Source organism: Lampris incognitus, chromosome 4, assembly GCF_029633865.1.
Source record: "Lampris incognitus isolate fLamInc1 chromosome 4, fLamInc1.hap2, whole genome shotgun sequence".
Lineage (NCBI taxonomy): Eukaryota > Metazoa > Chordata > Actinopteri > Lampriformes > Lampridae > Lampris > Lampris incognitus.
The window spans coordinates 48,300,959-48,322,660 of record NC_079214.1 but is presented as its reverse complement, the minus strand read 5'-3'; the positions used below and the strand labels follow the sequence as shown (position 1 = coordinate 48,322,660).

The following is a 21,702-nucleotide window of genomic DNA, read 5'->3' as shown; positions in this document are numbered from 1 at the left end:
GTCTGTCCTTAGGACCCAGCTGCCAGCTACGACGTGAATGATGGGGACACAGACCCTCAGCCAAGATACACTCAACTCAATGACAACAGGTAAATGAAAAACTTACATGGATAACGATTTAATTTTCATTCTCTCCTTAAAGGAGGAAAAATATTTTGGGAGATACATTATAATTTAAACTGACAATTTATGTGGATGATTGAAAAAAATGAGTTATGTCTGCAAGGGTCAGTTTTCAAGCAGAATTCCCTCATCATTGATGATTTCATAAATGCTGCTAATGAAATTATTTTAACTAATCAGAGAAATCCCCTGGAATTTTGCTTGTGTAAATGCTCGGACGTCATGCGGAAATCTAGGCTCTTCCCAACCACCATAAGGGTTGTGCAATGGTGGGACCTCAAGAAAAGGGAGTTGGTCATGTTATATTGGGATACAAAAATATTCAAGATTGAAGATTCAAAAACTTTATTGTCTATCACATAATGATTGAAAATTTTCTTAGGCTAATGGCTTACAAACAACATAAAAACATACACCCGTAAAAGTGCTCTGACATCACATATCTCAGCACATGAAAGTTAACTTGACATGCCAAATGGTTTGTTACCAGAGGTCTTTGTTAACTAGTTACATTTTCTCCATAACATGTACTTGAATATTTTTTTAATGAATTGTACTTCTAAGAGTAGCTGTTTTGCAGAATACTTTTTACTCTTACTCGAGTACATTTGTGATAAAATGTATTTGCTTCTACTCTCTTAAACTGGGCTACACACTTCTCGCTACTTTTACTAGAGTGGGGACCAATCTGATTGGTGTCAGGCGCTGATACTGATGTAATTCACTCATCGGATATCAGACTGATGTTACCAATCCACGACATACTGATCCAGATTCCATAGTCTGATGTTTTTATGAATTATAAATATGTAGCTAATAGTGCAACTTTAAGCCTATAGCCAAAATGGTATAGGTAAGTTCAGGTAGTATGGAAGTGTTTTGAGTGCAGGGACGTGGGACACAAGCACTTCACTTGCCCGCATAGAGAGCGGGAAGTGGAGGTTGCAGAAGCTGCTGACCAGGCGGCTGAAGTGGGGGGTATCGAGGCCGATGGCTGCGGGGAAACAAGTGAAATCCTGAAAAATGTAAACATGGAGTCCCCTAAATGCCATAGTGATTCAGAGAAAGATAAAGTGGCCATAGATGACATAGTAACTGTATCAGAGGGACCCAGTATGAGTGGAGTTAATGGCTTTGCTGCATGCGTAACCTCCCTGGCAGCTGCTGCAGCTGTGCCCAGGCAGGAAGCACAGAGTGATGGGGAGGAGGCAGCGGCAGACCTGTCTGTCACCTAGAGCCAGGAGAAGGAGAATGATCATCTTCCATCTCCTGTATCTCGGTGACGACAAGTGACAGGAGAAGTGAAGAACCACACTGACAATCTTTCATCACTTTATCCGGGTTATTGTCACAATTTGATTTAATTGATGCTTGGAGAATAAAAAAATTCAAACACCAGACAGTATATATGGGTAAAGGTTTCAGGGAACAGGGTCAGTGCTGCCAGGCTAGACAGGGTGTAGCCAGGCTAGACAGGGTGTATATCACCAGACACCAGGTTAGTCAGGAGCAACATATTTCCAGTTGATTTTTCTAATCACCACTTCGTCAATGTTGTTTTTTTGTCTTTCACCAGCAAAAAAATATAAACCTTTCTGGCATATTAACATGAAGTTACTATAGGATAGGTCTTTCTGTAAAGAAATTTAATTATTTTAGGTAATTTGGAGAGGGAAAAAAAGCACAGTTTGACTCTTTAAGTCAATTAACACATTAAAGGAGTTGCCATAGCAATTTGCACTCCTACACCTGTTTGTATATGAAACCTACTTAAACTACAGTTCAAATAAATGGCTTTGGAATTAAATTTAAATTTATTCATTCATTCATTCATTCATCTTCAGCCGCTTCTGCGGGGTCGGTTCGCGGTGGCAGCAAGCTAAGTAGGGCACTCTAGATGTGCCTTTCCCCAGCAACGCCCTCCAGCTCCTCCTGGGGGATCCCAAGGCGTTCCCAGGCCAGATTGGACATGTAGTCCCTCCAGTGAGTTCTTGGTCTAGCCCATGGTCTCTTCCCAGTTGGCTGTGCCCGGTAAAAAGGAAGGCGCTCAGGAGACATCCTAATCAGATGCACAAACCACCTCAACTGTCTCCTTTCGATGTGAAGGAGCAGCAGCTCTACTCCGAGCTCCCTCTGGATGTCTGAGCTCCTCATCCTATCTCTAAGGCTGAGCCCAGACACCCTACAAAGGAAACTCATTTCAGCCACTTGTATCCGCGATCTAACCCTTTTGGTCACTACCGAAAGCTCATGACCATAGGTGAGGGTTAGAATGAAGATTGACTGGTAAATTGAGAGCTTTGCCTTCCGGCTCAGCTTCCTCTTCACCACAATGGCCTGGTACGTCCGCATTGCTGCTGATGCTGCACCACCAATCCGCCTGTCAATTTCCCGCTCCATCCTACCCTCACTCGTGAACAAGACCCTGAGATACTTGAACACCTTCACTTGGGGCAACAACTCATCCCCAACCCGGAGAGAATAATCGAACATTTTCCGGTAGAAAACCATGGTCTCAGGCTTGGAGGCGCTGACTCTCATCCTGGCCATTTCACACTCAGCTGCATACCACCCCAATGTGCGCTGGAGGTTGCATTCTGATGAAGCCCACAAAACCGCATCATCTGCAAAGAACAGAGATGCAATTCTGAGGTTCCCAAAATGGACACACTCCTCACCTTGGCTGCGCCTTGAGATCCTGTCCATGAATATCACAAACAGAACTGGAGACAAGGAACAATCTTGGCCAAGTCCAACACCCACCGAAAATGTGTTTGACTTTGTGCCGAGAATGCAGACACAGCTCTCACTTTAGTTATACAAAGACCGGATGGCTTGTAGCAACTGCCCCAGTACCCAATACTCCCGCAGTACCCCCCACAGAGTGCCCCGGGGTACACGGTCATAAGTCTTCTCCAAGTCCACAAAAGACATGTAGACTGGCTGGTCAAACTCCCATGCCTCTTTCCACAAGGGTAAAGAGTTGGTCTGTTGTTCCACGGCCAGGACGGAATCCGCATTGTTCCTCCTGGATGTGAGGTTCAACAATCGGTCAGAGCCTCCTTTCCAGCACCATAGAGTAGACTTTCCCATGGAGGCTGAGCAATTTTATGCCCCAATAATTGGAGCACGGAGGGTGTGTTTAAATTTAATGCATTTTTGTATATTTTTGCTCTTTTAATAAGTGCTGTGTGGTTTACTACAGCCTCATGTAACCTTACACACAATACCAAAAACAACAACAATGATAATAATAATGTTGATGATGAGGATAATAATATTCTAGAAAAAAGAGCTCTGGGGGAAAGTAGTAGTAGTAGTAGTATGTGTATCAGCAGATATCCAATTCATGTAGTATCAGAATCAGGTCGGAGCTGAAAAAAATTGGATCAGTGCATCTCTGTTAGGGATAGGGTAAGAATATCAGGGCAGGTCACATAATCTGATGGGTTTGATGGGTCGGCTATTTCTTTTTGAAGGACTAATTTGTTAACTGTTTTTCACTTTCACATTGATATAATTGCATCTAATTAAGTCATTAACTACTTGAGTAGTTTTTACGAGATACTTTTTTACTTTTACTCAAGTAGATTTTACGATTACTTCTAGTTGAGTAAATATTATTATAAAGTAACTATACTTTCATTTGAGTACTATTTTTGTTTAGCCACCACTGTTTGTTACACAGAACCATCTGAGAAGTCGTCCTTGGAAACTATTTGGAAAAAGGCAGGCACTTTCAAAAAATACCTAGCCAGGCGATTGGATGAACCATCTTATCACTGGCTATCACAGACTAACTTCAGCCAATCAGATAAAATCAAACTCTTGCCGAATCCAGTCAGGAGAAGAGTGAAAAAAAAAATTCCATCGAGAAAACCCTTCCTTGCTGTTCTTTGCTCTTCTTTCAGTGAAGAAATATGCTCCAGTTCTTATATAACTGATGCTATAGCGGCGTCTGCAATAACCTGTTTAGGAGCTGCCATTGTTGTTTTCGAATGAACAGTCACTTCTCACTGTCGTCACACCTAAACCACACCCGTAGCTGCCAGTAGTTCCTAATAAGACGCTGACTGGTCCTAACCACCATGGTTCAGCCATCACCGCATAACTTGAAGCCTGGCAACATGGATTCATGTGATCTCACAGTCTCACGAATTCTGCTTCACAAGGTAATATGAAAGCTGCACAGTGAGTTAAGAGTTCAAGCATTTGGATCTCAGAACATTAGATTGTTTTATTACTACACTCTCCAGCACTGAAGAACACTGTCAATCTGAAATTGATGTGGTTATAGGCTAGCAGAATCTGCAATGAATTCGTGCTCACTGTCCTCCAAGCCACTCTCTGCCATCTTGTCTGGGGACATTGATTTCACCTTATGCATTTTGCTCTTCTGTATTGAAGGGGCAACTTCACACCAGCGTTGAGCCTATGTGACGGCACACATGGCTGTTGCAGCAGACTACATGACAGCCTCCTTGTGGCATTAGTGATGCAAAAACAGTCACACCTTTCTCATAAATGGTCAGACATGCCTAAAACTTTCTTATGGGCTCTTAATATTACAACCCATGCATCTAATTACACTACCTTTTCTGTTCCCTTTAGGCTTGTGCATGGCATTGCATCTATCTACATCAAAATGTAGATGGATGGCATTGCATCTATCTACATTTTTCAAAATGTAGAGTTGCTAGAAAATGAAAATGTTGTATGTAGCTTACATTGGGGAGATGGGCGCTAGTCTTTGTGTATGAAAAAGCCATCTATTAGACCAACTGCAAGTTTTTGTTTTTTGAAATAATTCCACTTTAGTGATTTATTTATTTTTGAGGACTTCAATGTTATGCACTTGTCCAGTTTTACTTGCCAAGGAAAAAAAGTGGACAATTACTGGTTAACGTGAACACTGTCCCCCAACTCCTAAGCTTGTAAATGTGTTTTGAACTCTCAAACCGCACAGCTGCCACTACAACATTTCGATCCAGTGGTCAAGTAGGAGTCAATCTAAACAGGGATTAAGTGATTGCGTGAGGAGAGAGGCCTCATTGTAGTGACCTTTTGCAGATAGCATTAGGCATTAGTACTGTGGTGTCTTACCTCTATCAGAGAATGCAAATGTCTTAGCTGTGAAGAACCCCTCTACTCACCATTTATCTCTACTGACTGTTTTCCTTATGACTGACTTAATTTGCGATTTTCTATAATCTGCCGTTTGTGGGCCAATGGCCAGAGAGAATTTTCTTTTTCTTTTCTTTTTTTCAATCTTGAGGCTCACCAAGATTACTGATGACAGGCAGAGAAGGTTATAGTAGTTAGGCACTGGTGGAAATCAAACATCCCTAACTGAGACATGAGCATCAAGTGTGCACTGTGTATACTGAGGCCAGGAGATACAGCCATATTCAGATGGACCATATGAGCAGTAGCTTTATGATAGTTCAAGAGGGTAGATACTCCTCTCTGTAGCATGTGCTGGAGGTGGAGCTTGCCTTACAATGGACCATGTTGAAATGCCCTGGGAGTAAAATTGAACTTAACCAGTGTGGGTACAGCAGACAGGAAAACACACACACACACACACACACACACACACACACAACCAACTGAAAAGCCACATATTTGATGAGAATGAAAATGATGTAAACAATATGCTGTGGCTGTTTAATTAATCAGGTCGGTTTTTGTAGTAGATTCTGGAGTTATGTCCAAAGTCATTATTTTCCATCAATATCAAGAAAACCAAATGACGGAATTTCTTTTGAAAGAATGTTACATGCTTTTGATATAGTTCTACACATTTTAAAAACCTTTGCCAAGGCACACTTAAGCTCTTCTGGCAGCCCATTGTGGCCCAAAGCCCAGCTAAGATACTTAATGTTGATGTTTCCTTCATTTTGGCTCATCTTCTAACCCCTCCTCCCAATTCCAGCTCACCCTAGCCCTTATCTCTTTTGCCACCCAGCTCTCCGTGGCTTCCCTGTGGCAGGGTTGTGTTTGTGTGTGTTTGATTTTTTTTTTTCCAATGATGGGTTGGTGCAGATGCATGTGTAAGCACCCTGTAGGCAGGGAGGGAGCTGCATAAGGTTGTGTAAGACTATGTGTAAGGGCCTGTTTCCTTCAGAAAGCCCACCTCTGTTCACCTCCATAAAGCTTTCTTTCTTCCTCGGCATAAGGGCAGGAGCAAAGATGGCTCTGTAGCAATGCGTCCATTCAGCCATATGTTTGTTCAAGACAACATGTGATCTAGCCATTTCTCTCTCCAGGGTTTCTGCTGACTTGGATCAGGATGTTTTCCAAATCCAAAGTTGTGCCCTCTTTTCTGAACTCAAGTTGAAAATGGAAGAGACAGCCCTTTTTATTTTCCCCTTGAAATATGCACACTTAATAAAGACAAGCTTTCCTGCTTGATGTGGTGCAGGACTCGCTTCAGTCAACAGTATTTAAAATTGCTTTATTTATCAAGCACATTACACACTGAGACACATGGTAGAGGGACAACAGAAGTGCAATACATTCAAAAGACAGTAGACTCTACATTAATTGTGCAACTATAAACTCAGTATTCTATCAATAATGTGCATTCTGGTATGTAGAGGTATGTAAAGATTGGTGAGTGAGTGGGTGTCCAGCAGGCCAATTGACTTCACACCAGTGAACCATAAGAAATGTATTCGTAACATGAAGAGCAAGAATTATGTTAAAAGCATAATTTCTGAGATTGAATTGGCATGAAGGAACACACAAATACAGAAATGTTTACTGAATTTTAGAGTAATGTGTTACTGTGGAAACGATGCTTGGGTAATAATTGGTTGGTTGGTACCAAGCAGTCGCATCAGTGGTATTGCTGTTTGTATAGGAGTCCATACATTCCCAAGGGTTGAGTCAAAGAGGGATTGGGAAAGTAGAGTGACAGCTTATGAGGTCATAGGCAGGCCCAGTCAGGTTGGAGCGGCACTGTCTACCTGGCAAAGCTGATGACAATCTTATCTGCCATTTTACTCGCCTACACATCAAGTAGCTCCTTCTAGATGGACCATTGACAGCCAACCACATGCTCAACAGTGCAGACAACAAGCTTGAGCCTTTACTTGGAATAGGAGGAGGCAAAGAATGAGACAGTAATGGAGGGTTTTAGGGGGCTTCACATTGTGACTGACCATTGACGTCCTCACCAAAGATATTTCCACTGATTGAGCTGTTGTGCATACACAAACCGAAGATCTTTTGTTCATGCAAGACTATTGTTGTGTTTTTGTGGCATTGCAACTATTGGTCTGTTGGCTTACTAAATGTAAATATCAATGACACTGTTGATCATTACTTATAGACTGCGTCATTATTCCCAGATTTCCACTAGATGTATTTCATTAACTCAAATATTGATAAATGTGCCATAGCCTAGTAGTGAGTGTCTCTAATCTGTCTGCTACATGACCAAACCCTCTTCCCTTTCCTATGCATGCTGTGATGTGCATTTTATGAAAACCCCATTCAGTTGCAATCTTTATCCACTGTGCCACAAGCATAGTGCGAATGTATTAAGTTCCCTCCGCGTCATACTAAGTGTGTAGTTGCAAATGCTCTACATTTCTTTAGGGTTGAACGCTTTGCGCTTGGACTTCAATTTAACCGCTATATATATATATATATATATATATATATATATATATATATATGTATATATATGTGTGTGTGTGTGTGGATGACAGGAACCATTTTGTACATAATGTAGCAGGCTGGTTAATTTTACAACAATGTACATTACTTTCTCATGACATTTTCTCTGTATTCTTCTCTTCTTGTGTTCTATAAACATTACCAGACCCTTTGTCCCAAAGGCCAACTCATTAGTAAACTGATTAAGTGTGAGCAGAGGGAAACCGTTGTCCAGATTCACCTTTGAAGCACAGTGGCAGCCCTGAGACTAATGATCAACCAATGGCACCAGCCAAGCTTCAGAGAACTCTTAACGATTTTCTCTAGGTAATTAAACTAATGGAAGCTGGAGAAACCAAGTGAACGGAAGGCGCTGTATGCCAACCTTTAAATTGCCAAATATTAGTCCGCTGCTGTGGACAGGACAGTTTCTCATCGTGTCAAATATATATACATGCGGAAATATTTTTGTTTTGCATTTAACCTGAAGTTGAAAAAAAAAACCTTGACAGATCCATCATAGTTTTAAAGATGTTCGAATTATGTGAAACAACTTGACTGTCTGAGAAGTTTTGGATTGCAATGGTTCTGCAAGTTTTGTTTTTTTAATCGCTTTGATTTGCTTAGTCTTGTATTTTGATATGCCAACTTTGTTTGTTGTTTGTTTCATTTGATTGTGTGCTGTCCACCATGTTGGATTTCCTTATGTGTTGAAATTTATTTGTAGCACAAAACAGATTGCAAATGCAGCTAATTGGCTTTATAACTTGTTGGGTATTGTCCTTTGTATGTAGCACGTTGGAGGAATGCTTCACACCACAATTCTTCTAGTTATTAAAAAGACAAGTTATAGTAAGGATATATTGTTGGCTGTATGAGCCAAATAATTACTTTTGACTACTTTTTAAGCACCTTTTTTTTACTCTGTGTACCGCTAACCACAAAAGGTTTAGGCAGATATTTAATTTCCATCTAGACACTAGACCCTTTGTAATGCTTCGACATTCTTCTGAGGGGTCAGTTCTAAAGCTGTGTCTTTAACTTTATCAAGTCTCTGAAGAGAAGTCGTTAAGGTTTTGCAGTTTTAATGGCTCAGACGGCAGTGGATATGAATGCTAATCTTGTCGTTAGTGTTGGGCATGCGGCCAACTGTAAAGTAGGGGCTGTAACCAAAGTTTGTGTCTGTGTCTTAGACCCTGCCACAGAACATGTCTGGTTGTCAGCAAAGCAGGACTTGATGCACATTGTTTGGCTCTGTGTCCCATTGTTGGTATCAGCTGAGAGGGTCCTGAGTAGCAAAGACGTTTCATGATTCAAAAGATCTGGAAGACTATTTCTTTATTTGTGTGTGTGTGTGTGTGTGTGTGTGTGTGTGTGTGTGTGTGTGTGCGTGCATGCGTATGCATGTTTGTGCATGTGTCAAGTCGGTTTTATTTATATAGCCCAATATCAGAAATTGCAAATGTGTCTCAGTGGGCTTTACAGCAATACAACATCCTGTCCTTAGACCCTCACATCAGACAAGGAACAACTCTTTAAAAAAAAAAAAACTTTAACAGGGAGAAAAAATAGGGAGAAACCTCAGGGAGAGCAGCAGAGGAGGGATCTCTCTCACAAGACGGACAGACGTTCAATGGATGTTGTGTGTACAGAATAAAACACAATTTACAGAATTCAACATTGAAAGAGGATAACAGAATTGTAATGGAATTATAAGATACATGAAGAATATGATGAGGATGCCAAGCAGTGTCCAGATACCACCGGAACAGCCCAGGACATGAGCCACATGACCACCGTCACCATGGAGACCTGACAAGACAGACTACACATGCACACAGGGGAGACTCACATCACACCATTCACAAACAAGGAAGAGACAAAAAAAAAAAACTTTTGTCACACATCTTAGTGAGAGAAGGGTATAACATTGAGACAGGATAACAAAATTATATGGATTTATAAGATATATAAAACATGTGATGAGGGGGATGCCAAGCAGTGTCCAGGTAGCAACCACTATCACCATGGAGACCTGGGAGGAGGACGGACTACACGTGTACACGGAAGACTCACATCACACCATTCTCATACACAGAAGAAGAAAAAGGAGAAGACATCATTCAGAGAGAGAGAGGAACGACATGTGAGAGAAGAGAGCAGTTTGCAATAGTCAATAATCTATACTCTATAATCTTGTCGGCAGAGCAGTGCTTGGTAAATTCATTGAGACTGAAACCGACCTGCCATGCAGTAAAGGTCATGAAGTACACAATTTAAAGGCAAGTTATTTTTGGTTAAGGCAAAAAGACAAGTTTTCTTAAGTTTGGATTTAAAAGACTCAACAGACTATGATTGTCTGACGGCAGCGGGCAGGTTATTCCACAAGAATGGGGCCCGATAGGAAAAGGCCCTGCCACCAGCTGACGACTTCTTAACTTTGGGTACACACAGGAGCCCTGTATTTTTTAGAGTTAAGAGCTCGAGATGGAATGCACAGTTTAAGGAGATAAGACAGATGGGATGGGGCAAGCCCATTTAGTATTTTATAAGTCAGCAGAAGCACCTTGAAGTCTGATCTAACATGGATAGGAAGCCAATGAAGGGAGGCAAGAATTGGCATGATATGGTCAAATTTTCTAGTTTTAGTTAGGATTCTCGCTGCAGCATTTTGAACCATCGGAAGATTTTTAGTACTAGCATGTGGCAGACCTAAAGACAGAAAATTACAGTAATCAAGTCTGCATGAGTTAAGAGTCTGCATCAGCCATGGACAGGAAGGACCGAATTTTAGCTATGTGTGTGTGTGTGTGTGTGTGTGTGTGTGTGTGTGTGTGTGTGTGTGTGTGTGTGTGTGTGTGGCATCAGGGTATGGAACAAGTGAAGGCACAAGAAATGTTAACAAGACTAGGTCAAATCCTAGTATATGGCTGGACCGTGTATGGCCAGTGTTCGAAATTGTGGCTAATTTGTCACGGAAATTGTCAGAGGTAGTGTCTATAATGTGAATTCCTAGATATCAAATGTTCACCTACAATTTTCTGTAGTGGTCGTAGTAATACTTGTCGTTAAAAGTGAACTGATGTAGCACATCGCAAAGCATGGTTAAACTACTTTAAAAAGTTTTAAAAAAACGTTTAAAAAAGGGTTATAAATGCAGTTGAAAGAACAGTAATTTCCGCTCATATCTTGGGATATTTGATTTTAAAGAGAACTTAATTGTAATTATTCTATTTATCTCTTAACTCCTCCTCTTTCATCTGTGTCTATCTGCGGGAGTCTCTCGTTGTTCTAAGGCTCAGCCTGTTGAGTGTTTTGTCGGAGTGATTGTTATTTGGGGCGCTTTAACGGTGCTGTCCATCAAGCCGCTCGGTGCATGCAGAGCCGTTTTCTCTCCTACTCTGCTCTATGCTGGACTGTTACAGTGCGTAACCAGATGTGCACAGAGCAGCAACATATTCCGTTTTTAGCATTTCAGGAGTATCCACGAGCAGCAATATATTCCGTTCATTAGCGGGCGATAAATGTGGAAAAAGCTGTAACTGTTGCGCTGACCCCACTTCCGTGTTTACCAGCGATGTCGTTGGTCGGCCAACCAATCGGGTAATTTCAGTGACGTCATTGGTCACCTGATCCAGCGGCCCAATTGTGTAACTTCTTCTCTCAGGCACTCTGAACGTGATCACTCATCACTCAGGGACTTGCGCGTTTATAGGGCTGCTCCGCTGGTCTGTTCCAGCCAAAAACTTAGCACAGCTGTGACATAACTGTTAGTGTAGTTTGATGAAATTGTTTTGAACAGTGCACAGCACGTAGTCTTTGACTGGCTTGTTTGCTAAATGTTGCCAGTTGGATTGTGTGCAGAATATGACTGCCTCTTCTCAGTCATTTGTTTTGTTCTGCTGAAGACGGGTCTAAATTTGACCTGGTTGATGACTAAGCATACCCAACAACATGGATGATGAAGGCATGATGGGAAGAAAATACTCATTTATTAGAAATGAAGTTTATACCAACATGTAATCGCAGTTGGGATTTTTTTTAAATTTCCACCCCCCTCCCTTTTCTCCCCAATTGTACTTGGCCAATTACCCCTCTCTTCTGAGCTGTCAAGGTCGTTGCTCCACCCACCCCGCCGATCACACATACCACACGCCTCCTCGATACATGTGGAGTCGCCAGCTGTTTCTTTCCACCTGACCGTGAGGAGTTTCACCAGGGGGATGTAGCGCTTGGGAGAATCACGCTATTCCCCCCAGAAAAAGGTGCCCTGACGGACCAGAGGAGGCGCTAGTGCAGCAACCAGGACACATACCCACTTCCCACCCGCAGACACGGCCGATTGTGTCTGTAGGGACACCTGACCAAACGGGAGATAACACGGGGATTCGAACTGGCGATCCCTGTGTTGTTAGGCAACAGAATAGACTGCCACGCTACCCGGTCGCCCCCACTTGTTGTTAAAGTTCTCTTCACTCTGAAGTACCATCAAAGAAAGCAGTAGCTCACTGTGTCAAAACAGATTTATTCAGTTATCTCACCATTTATAAAAACCATTTTAGTAAAGGATTTGGTGATTATACTTCATGGGACCTGCATAAATATTTAACAATACCATCGAGTGTCAGGGTTTTCTGGCAAAAAAATTGAGTTGGTGGTAACATTCAGTTTAGTATCATCTGAAATTTACTTTGTACACACATCTTTTGACTGTGGATTGACTTCACATGTAATTTTTAAATCCAACAAAATTGTCTCACAGCAGTTTGATGACTAAGCTCACCAAGTTTCATGCCCAACATGTTTATTGAACAACATGAGCAGATGGTGTTGAAATAGACTTCAACGGATCAAATTGAATAAAACCTTTGAATGGAACTCATCACATAATCCTTTTCCACAGCTGGTAACACAGCTTGTCATTATATCGGTGTAACAAAAAATGTCATATCAAAATGCTTTGAGGTGTTTCAGAGCACTGTACTGCACTGTACTTATTGAGGACATTTATCCCATAGTACATGAGTACAGAGCATGTTGTTCATCTCTTTAGTTAATATGTTTGTTTTTAAGGATGAAGTTCAAGGATAAATTCTGCCTAATTTCCAGAAGCAGACTGAAAGTTGGTGATTCTGTCAGTGAGTCATATTGTCTTATCAGGGGAGCCCGGGCATGTTAATTTATCTCTGTGGCTTGTTAACAAGTGATTGAGCAATGTCCTCCTCCCATGGCAGATAGAGCACATCGCCCGTAGTGCTCATCCGAGTGTGCTCTGACAGCAGCAATTCATTTGTTCGTCTCATGCCCCAGCCCTCACCCCATTACCTTGTTTCTACAACTATCAAGTTTATGGTTGGATTAAGGCACACTTTTCATACTGGCATCTGGAATTGTCTTCTCAGGCCAGTAACTTAACTGAAACACATTTACGTAATGCATTGCAGCCTCCATTTTGGTCATATCACTGGATGTCAAAAGAATATAAGCCTGATAGTTTGTTGAGGCCTAGTATTGTTTGTTTGCCCCCCCCCCCCCCGATTTTAGGCACCGAATTCATATATAAGCATGGATAACTCCAAACTCCAAATGAAGGAATTTTTTTTGGGGAGGGGGGGGGTATTATTTGATAAATTTGTAATATTTAGTAAACAGGAAAACATTTAATTAGGCATTGTAATAGATTTGTACTGTGTGCATAGTGCACACAAAAATATTTAGTTAGACATTTACCTCATAAAACTCAATGATGCTTAAAATAATCAGATTATTGAAGCATAAGTAATGAAGCTTCATCTGATTAATTTCCAGTGTGGTTTGTTTTCTTACAGGGCTTGATTGCTTAGACAACCAAATTTAAGGGGCAGGCTAAACAAGAAGTGAAAAAGCTGGAAAGTATTAAGTTGCACAATGATTGTATTAATAAATACTAAACAAAACAATAATTGCAGAGAGATGCACGACATTTGTAAGCACAAAGTGATATCAGATACAGGATGATAAAATGTTATTTTGTGTTTTCACAGGATTTCTTAAAAAAGGGGGATTGTCAGCAGTCAGTCTTTTTCACATTCTGTTTCTTAACATTTTCAAAGATCAACTATTTCCTCTTGCTGTTCAAAATCTACTTTAGATAAGGCCTGCTTTCTGCAGTTTAAAAGATCTGATAAAGAACAAAGAATGGATCTAAAGACTTTCTGGGATGGTCCGCCACTGCCAAACTGATAATGATGGCTGGATATACTAAGGCAATGCATACATCTCCTCTTTGTTGAAAGACAGCTTGGCATCTTCTTTCTTAGTTTAAATGAAATTTTTGCCACTATAAGAAGACCACATTAAAAAGGACTAATGAATATTTGTTAAAGTCAGTCTTGGGACATCTAGGCCTATACATTTCACCAGGATTTTCTTTTTATTATGAAAGCCGAAAGCCACTTTATTTGACATTGTATTCTTACAATGAATGTGTTCTCTGCATTTAACCCATCCTATTGTATAGGAGCAGTGGGCAGCTGCAGCACCTGGGGACCAACTCGTTCTTCTTTCCATTGCCTTGGTCAGGGGCACAGACAGGAGTATTAACCCTAATGTCATCCTGATCATAATAACCCTGTCACCTTCAAGTTTAATTGTTCTGTTCCTTACTCAAGTTGTTATGCACATGGTTGTAGCAGTAAACCACAGGTAGAATGGGCCTATGTAATTTGTCTGCTTAATAGCATGTTTTATCAACGCTCATAATATTGATTTGCTGCCAATTTTGGTTGGATAGAGCAAAGTTGGGAAATATCTTATTAGCCTGTATACTGGTATAAAAATAGGAAAATGGATGGGTAATGAATTGGTTATGCCACTAAGCTGCCATTAAGCAAGGCACTTAACCTCCATCCACTTTTGTGGAGAAGTTCAGTTGCCAACAATAGGGGTCTGATTGCACTGGGCAGCTCCCAGGTGTAATTGTGAAGTACAGTGTTGCTGGAATAGAGCAGGTGTGTTCACTTGACTTTCCCTGGAAATAAGGGTTTAAAAATACAGTTTTTGAATGCATTTTTTCGAGGCAGATGATAATGCTGTGCTTGCTTTGAGTCAACTCCAGTCACATCAAAAGTGATTTGTCTTTAATTTTACTATCATCACTGCTAAGGTTTCACCAAAATGAGTTTTACTGAAACCATTGCATGGACTAAAGGGGTGCTCTCCGCAAGGCGTACATACATATCTTCCCTTCTCCTGTGTTTGGTGATAAATCACCCCTTTTTTTTGCCTACTTGGAAGAAATACGCACACACAAGGACAGAAAAACCAGTGTTTTTCCTGCCATTATAAGACTTTTGTGCAAAGCCAAATGAATTGAACGGGAAATAAGGGAAAAAAAGTTTTTAATATGCAGCACTCAAGCTAAAAGGTCTACCTAATAAAAACGTTTGCCTGTCAGTCTGTGGATGTGCAGCCTCCTAGGTGGACCCTCACACTAAAGCGGCCAAGTCCGACATGAAATGACAGAGATAAGGCTATCATAATTTCAAAGTCCTTATTAAAAGTTGTCAAATGTGTTTAACTGTGGTGGTTTTCATGATGTAAAATGAATGAAGGCGAACGGCTGCTCTGTTGATTGACTTTCATTCATAAAACAACTGTAGGAAAACATAGGGGAATATTAATGGGATACCTACTATATCCTTCCTTGAAAAAATCAGCAGAAGAATAACAGAATTCTGAGAGCCATAGTCATAAAACGTATTTGTGGATACCTGAAATAATTTTGTGTTAAAAAGGATAACACTTTACTACTATCAAATAATTCATGCACTTCATTTAACTAGTAATAAAGTTTGTGATACAGGTGTGTGTGACTGAAACTCCAAACCAATGTGTTTATTCTGTAGTCCTTATTCTGTACAGTGAGCTATAAGTTGGTAATAGCATTGCGGTTCTGTAAAAAGCTATGCAGAAATAGGAAAAGCCTCCAATGTGACACAAACCATGGATTTTAACTGCTCCAACAGCATTTGGCTATGAATAAGCCTATCAAATAAGTTGATATTACAGATATGTTAAAGGGATTTGGAACTGGCTTAGAGGAAATTTAAGACATAGACTTTTGCATATCCTGCATTTTACAATGGTCACATTTCTCTTAACTACAGAAACAACACCTCCGAACAGGAATACAGTGCTCAACTCCAAAGTCAACAGACTATCATTTCCAGGAAAGTTGAGGAAACATTCATGAGAAAACCAAAAGGGGCTGCCGGACAGAGGCAAAGATAAAGGCTGATATATGTTTTTTTTTTATGGTTCAGCAATCTTTCAAATGACCTGACATATTTTCGCTTGCACCAGTGAAGTGTGCTGCAGCGTTGCCACTGGACCAAGCCTAAGTGTGGTGCCAAGACACCACCAAGTGAGAGAGTCAGCACCCAGGCCGATTGCAGCAATGTTGTTAAGTTCTGACCTTTCAGATCACTATATCGTAAGAGATCCTACGGGATTGAAATATCTGCTGCCATACTTTGGCCCTTTGTCTGGCAGGCTATTCCACAGCTCTTATGTCTGAGATTTTAATGAAACAGAAGTGTTATAAATGATTTAGGGGTTTTCAGTGGAGTGACGTTGAAGAGGATATGATGTTCTTTTGCTTGTAGGTGCCCCACAAGTTGTCAAGATGTTAGTTGGATAGGGCAGTGCACAACTCTGAAAATACCAAAAAGATTCAAGCTAATCATGACCAACACTTTTTAGAATGTTTCTTTTCATGTATTTTTAACTCAGCTCTGCGTGTGGCCATAGGCTGATCCCAGATGTGGCCCGAGTCATTTGAAGAACTGTCTACTGTTCACACCCGAGTGAAGTGTAGTGCTGACATGACATTTTGATACTTCTTTATCTTGCTTGATATCCTCAATGCCTGAATAGATGCCCACTGGCCTAGCTCATCTACTGGGCAGAGGAGCTCCTGTGGTGTTTCTATTCTCTCCTTCTCCCTGCCTCCTTTTCTGTGTGTGCTGATCTGGCACAGAGCTTCCTTAGCTTCAGCAGTGCAGTTGGGAAACGGCTGTGATCCAATTTGGACTCTGTGGTTTGAAGGACATTAGGAGCGTGGGTCCATCTGACTGAATAGGGGGACGCACCTGACTGGAATGTGATGCCCCTCTCTGCCTCATTGGTGGCTCTGAACATCACACTGTGGTGCCTGAAGGGAGAGATCTTACCGGAGAGGCGTAGGCCCGATGAAAGGCCCTCTGTAAAAATGGCAAATCTAATCTACCATTTCCTCCCTTGTGTGGTGCTAGCATGTCATCTCATTTTCCCTTTACTTGGCTTAATTCAAGACCCGCAGCCACTGCAAGGTCACTTATTCTTAGCACAGTTAGTGCTTCACGATCTACACTCAACTGATCATCAACCTGCTTTTTGTAATAGATAAGACTTTTGGGTCTAGGGTTTGTTTTTTGTTTTGTTTTTACGTTTTTTTTAGGGGGGGGTCAATATAAATCTTATTTATTGTATCACATACATTGTTTCTTAATCCCCACCTAAATTACTGTGTCATTGTTAAACAAAGTGCACTACATAGGAACAGTTAACACTAACCTGATATTCACTGTATACATAATCTTTTGGCTCAGCTTAGTTATAGCCAAGCAAAACTTGCTAGGATAGCTGGATTTCTTTAACATTCCTCCCCTTCTCTCCATTGTTGTCTTTAGGCATGGAACCCGGTGTGCAGGCGAGGTGGCAGCGGAGGCCAACAATGGAATCTGTGGAGTTGGTGTAGCATATAACGCTAAGATTGGAGGTATAGTAAAGAAGAACTGGTACACAGAACACAAGGACTGAAATAACACCGCAGGACCCTTTATGTGAAATACTGCTATACTAAATTTTTCTAAAATGGGCATCTATTTTCTTGATTCACTTAACCTTTACTTTTGTCAGCCTACCTAAAATTTGCACTCCCAAATATAAATCGTTTAAAATAAATGTCTTATTTCACACGCACAATGAGATTGTTTCGAATTTTAACATGTTCTGCCGGTAGCATACAAGAGTAGGGGAAGTTGTGCATCACAACAATACTTCCTACAGGAAACAAATAATAGAGAGAGCAGTAGGTGGCTATTTGATGGCAACAATTTTAAGCAATGTGTTTGGTTATTTGTTTTTCCGTGGAAGACTAATGATATATCACAACTGTATTGTTTTCTTATGTATTTTTCTTATATTCTCATAATTATGATGATCAAATCCGTGATACTTCATCTGGTATTAGTAATGATGTCAGATTTTGGTATTGTTTATTTAGTGTCAGTGCATTCTAGTGATAAGGCATGTCATGTTGGTGTGGTAAGCACTTATAATCCCCATGTGCACATGTGCATATCCTTTACCAATGGTTAGGGTCTACTGAGTCCAGGACATGAGTAAGCATGTGTAATCCTGTTAATTAGAGGGATGTCTTTCATCCATTCAGTGCATGCTCGATCTCATTACCTTTCTGCCCATCTTGATACAGTGCCGCTTACTTCCAGCTATCATAGAAAATTCAAGATTAGTTAAAATCATTTTTAATCTTTGCGGTCATTCCAAATTAATTTCACCGACAGCGGTAGAGAGCTGCAAGTTATCATTAACAGGTAAATTATGGCCACTCTAGAAGGTACGTTGGTGTGTGTTTGGGTGCACACACACACACACACACACACACACACACACACACACTCTGCTCTCCATTCTTGTTTACTCTGGGGCAGATTGCAGAACAGAGTTGTCTTAATCTCTACTTCTTGTAAACATGAGACTGAGTTATCAAAACAAAACAGGCAAGGTCCATACCAAAATTTGTTGTCTGTGTCTTTATCCATATTTACAATTATTGTGATGAATTGCAACCGCTATGTTGAGGGGTTTTTTTGTATTCTTTTTTTTCTTTCGCCTCTCTAGCTTCAGAATCAACGATAAGCTTTTCTATCTCACTCCCCCCATCAGTATTTAAGATAATTTTGACTCGTGGATTATCATATGTGTATGAGGCAAAACACCCCCCTCACTTACAAGAAAGGGGGAAATGGCGTTCACATTTTCAACTACCAAAGTTTGGAACCACTCCAGAATAGAGTTGTTCTGTTGGCTCACCATTACAGTTTGCTTATGTTTTAGAGCTTGAATTGGGCCTGAAATTTTGAACCCCACCCGACTGGAGACCAACAACATTCTCTGTCCAAACCCATACCAACCCCCAGCATCAAATTTTTAACCTGAACTCAATTACAGCCTGACATTCTCTCAACAATTGCTTTCTCATTATCATCCATGATAACAGATTTGGAGGACAGACACAGATACACATGCACTAGAACATAGGTCTGTAAAATAGGTAAATGGCCTAGACTTAGGCTTGGAAAAAGCCTTATAAATTTAGATGGACAGGATAGGCCAACAGAAAATATTGTGAATATGCAACCAAGCTAGTCTGACTAGCTTGGTCTAGTCAGAAAGGCACGAACTGAGGAAGCCTCTTGGATGAGAGGCGAAACGTCTTCACGGATATATACCAAGTCCAGTCGCACTTGATTCAACTCCTTTGGAAAACTTGTGACAGAGGTTGCTTAGGTAGGCGCTACAATAAATAAACAAGTACAACCTGAAAACAATGTTGACCTGAAAATATATATTTATATTTTTTTATTTTTTTTATTTTGATATACTCTATTTATCCTCGTAGGGAAATTATGCTCTGCATTTAACCCATCCTAACTGTATAGCTAGGAGCAGTAGACAGCCGCCGTGCAGCACCCGGGGACCAACTCCAGTTAGTCTTGCCATTCCTTGGTCAAGGGCACAGACTTGTGGTCAAGGGCACAAGAGTATTAACCCTAACATGCATGTCTTTCTGGTGGTGGGGGAAACCAGAGCCCCCGAAGAAAGCCCACCACAGACACGGGGAAAACATGCAAACTCCACACAGAGGTTTGCGAAATGAAGACTGATCCCAACCTGACTCAAGTATCTGGTTGTGTTCAGTTGGGTCAGAAATGTCAAACTCTGCTATGTTTTGATTTTATTCATCTCATTTCATCTTCAGCCGCTTTTACAAGGTCGGGTCGCGGTGGCAGCAAGCTAGGTAGGGCACTCCAGACGTCCCTCTCCCCAGCAACGCCCTCCAGCTCCTCCTGGGGGATCCCAAGGCGTTCCCAGGCCAGATTGGACATGTAGTCCCTCCAGTGAGTTCTGGGTCTACCCTGGGGTCTCCCCCCAGTTGGTCATGCCCGGTAAACCTCCAAAGGAAGGCACCCAGGAGGCATCCTAATCAGATGCCCGAACCATCTCAACTGGCTCCTTTCGATGCGAAGGAGCAGCAGCTCTACTTCAAGCTCCCTCCAGATGTCCAAGCTCCTCACCCTATCTCTAAGGCTGAGCCCAGACACCCTACAGAGGAAACTTATTTCAGCCGCTTGTATCCGCGATCTCACCCTTTCGGTCACTACCCAAAGCTCATGACCATAGGTGAGGATTAGAATGAAGATTGACTGGTAAATTGAGAGCTTTGCCTTCTGGCTCAGCTTCTTCTTTGCCACAACGGTCCGGTACAACGTCCGCATTACTGCTGATGCTGCACCAATCCGCCTGTCGATCTCCTGCTCCATCCTACTCTCACTCGTGAACAAGACCCCAAGATACTTGAACTCCTTCACTTGGGGCAACAACTCATCCCCAACCCGGAGGAAGCAATCCACCATTTTCCGGTAGAGAACCATGGCCTCAGACTTGGAGGTGCTGACTCTCATCCCAGCTGTTTTACACTCAGCTGCAAACCGCCCCAGTGCGTGCCGGAGGTCGGGTTCTGATGAAGCCAACAAAACCACATCATCTGTGAAGAGCAGAGATGCAGTTCTGAGGTTCCCAAAACGGACACACTTCTCACCTTGGCTGCGCCTTGAGATCCTGTCCATGAATATCACAAACAGAATCGGAGACAAGGGACAACCTTGTTTTGATTTTATTGCATTATAGAAATATTTTTCATTCCCAAGTATACTGAGTTATCAGTATAAGATGTAACTATTTGTCTTCTCATGACTGAGGAATGTTTTTTGAACCATGAAGAGGTTTTTGCTTGCATCAGATGTAAAAACCGGGGGAAAAAATGAAGCTCAGGCTGAGCCCTTTTGATTTACAAAGGGATCAAAAAAATTGAGCACTGTCACCATGCTAAAAGGGAAATCTCAATGCACTTTGCAATAGGAAACTGACCCTTTATAAGTCTGTTTATACACCTATACATTAGATCCCCCCCCCCCCCCCCAGAGTGGATCAAGCCTTAATTTCTGCTGGCTCTGTGTTATCGACTTGGTCATCTTGTGGGTGGGTGGGGAGATGGATGGAATTTTTTTTCACAGGGATGGAAAACATACGGGTAGATGAGTGTCCTCAGAAGGCTGTGGGGCTATCTCTGGTGAAGGTGCTGGCTGCCATTGAAATGCTTGGCAGCTTGGTGTCTGGCCTGTTTGATGCCTTTGAAGAACTTCAAAGACATCAGAGCTTTGTTTACCTTAACCCATATGAGGGGAGTTTGGAGTAATATGACCCTCTGTGCATCAAAAAGGGAACATATTTGTTTTGAAGATGTATCCGATTGCTCCACCTTCCTCCCTGTGGGTGCAGCTTCCATAAAAAGAGAAGGGAGTGTTTTAATATTGATTTTAGCAGAATTGTTGGGTTAGAGCACACTTCCTTTAGCATTTGTCGTTTTGTTCACATTCCTTACACAAAGATGAGAATAAAGTAGATTTGGTTAACTGTTGTCCGCTAACAGGGAAAACAAGTTCATTTTGTAAAGAAACAGTTTATTAATGCCTGGCTTAACAATTTGCTTTCCGCTTGTTTGGGGCATTATTTTGTCCCAGTGTTTGA

General features: G+C 41.4%; 1 protein-coding gene across 1 annotated transcript in view; it reads left to right on the top strand.

The window, feature by feature from the left end:
- Positions 1–21,702, top strand: part of furina (furin (paired basic amino acid cleaving enzyme) a) — a 120,372-nt gene that overhangs the window by 77,563 nt on the left and 21,107 nt on the right. Inside the window, exons 6-7 of the mRNA XM_056278306.1 lie at positions 13–89; positions 17,499–17,587. Of these exons, the coding sequence (XP_056134281.1) occupies positions 13–89; positions 17,499–17,587 (166 nt within the window). The remainder of the gene's footprint in view (positions 1–12; positions 90–17,498; positions 17,588–21,702) is intronic.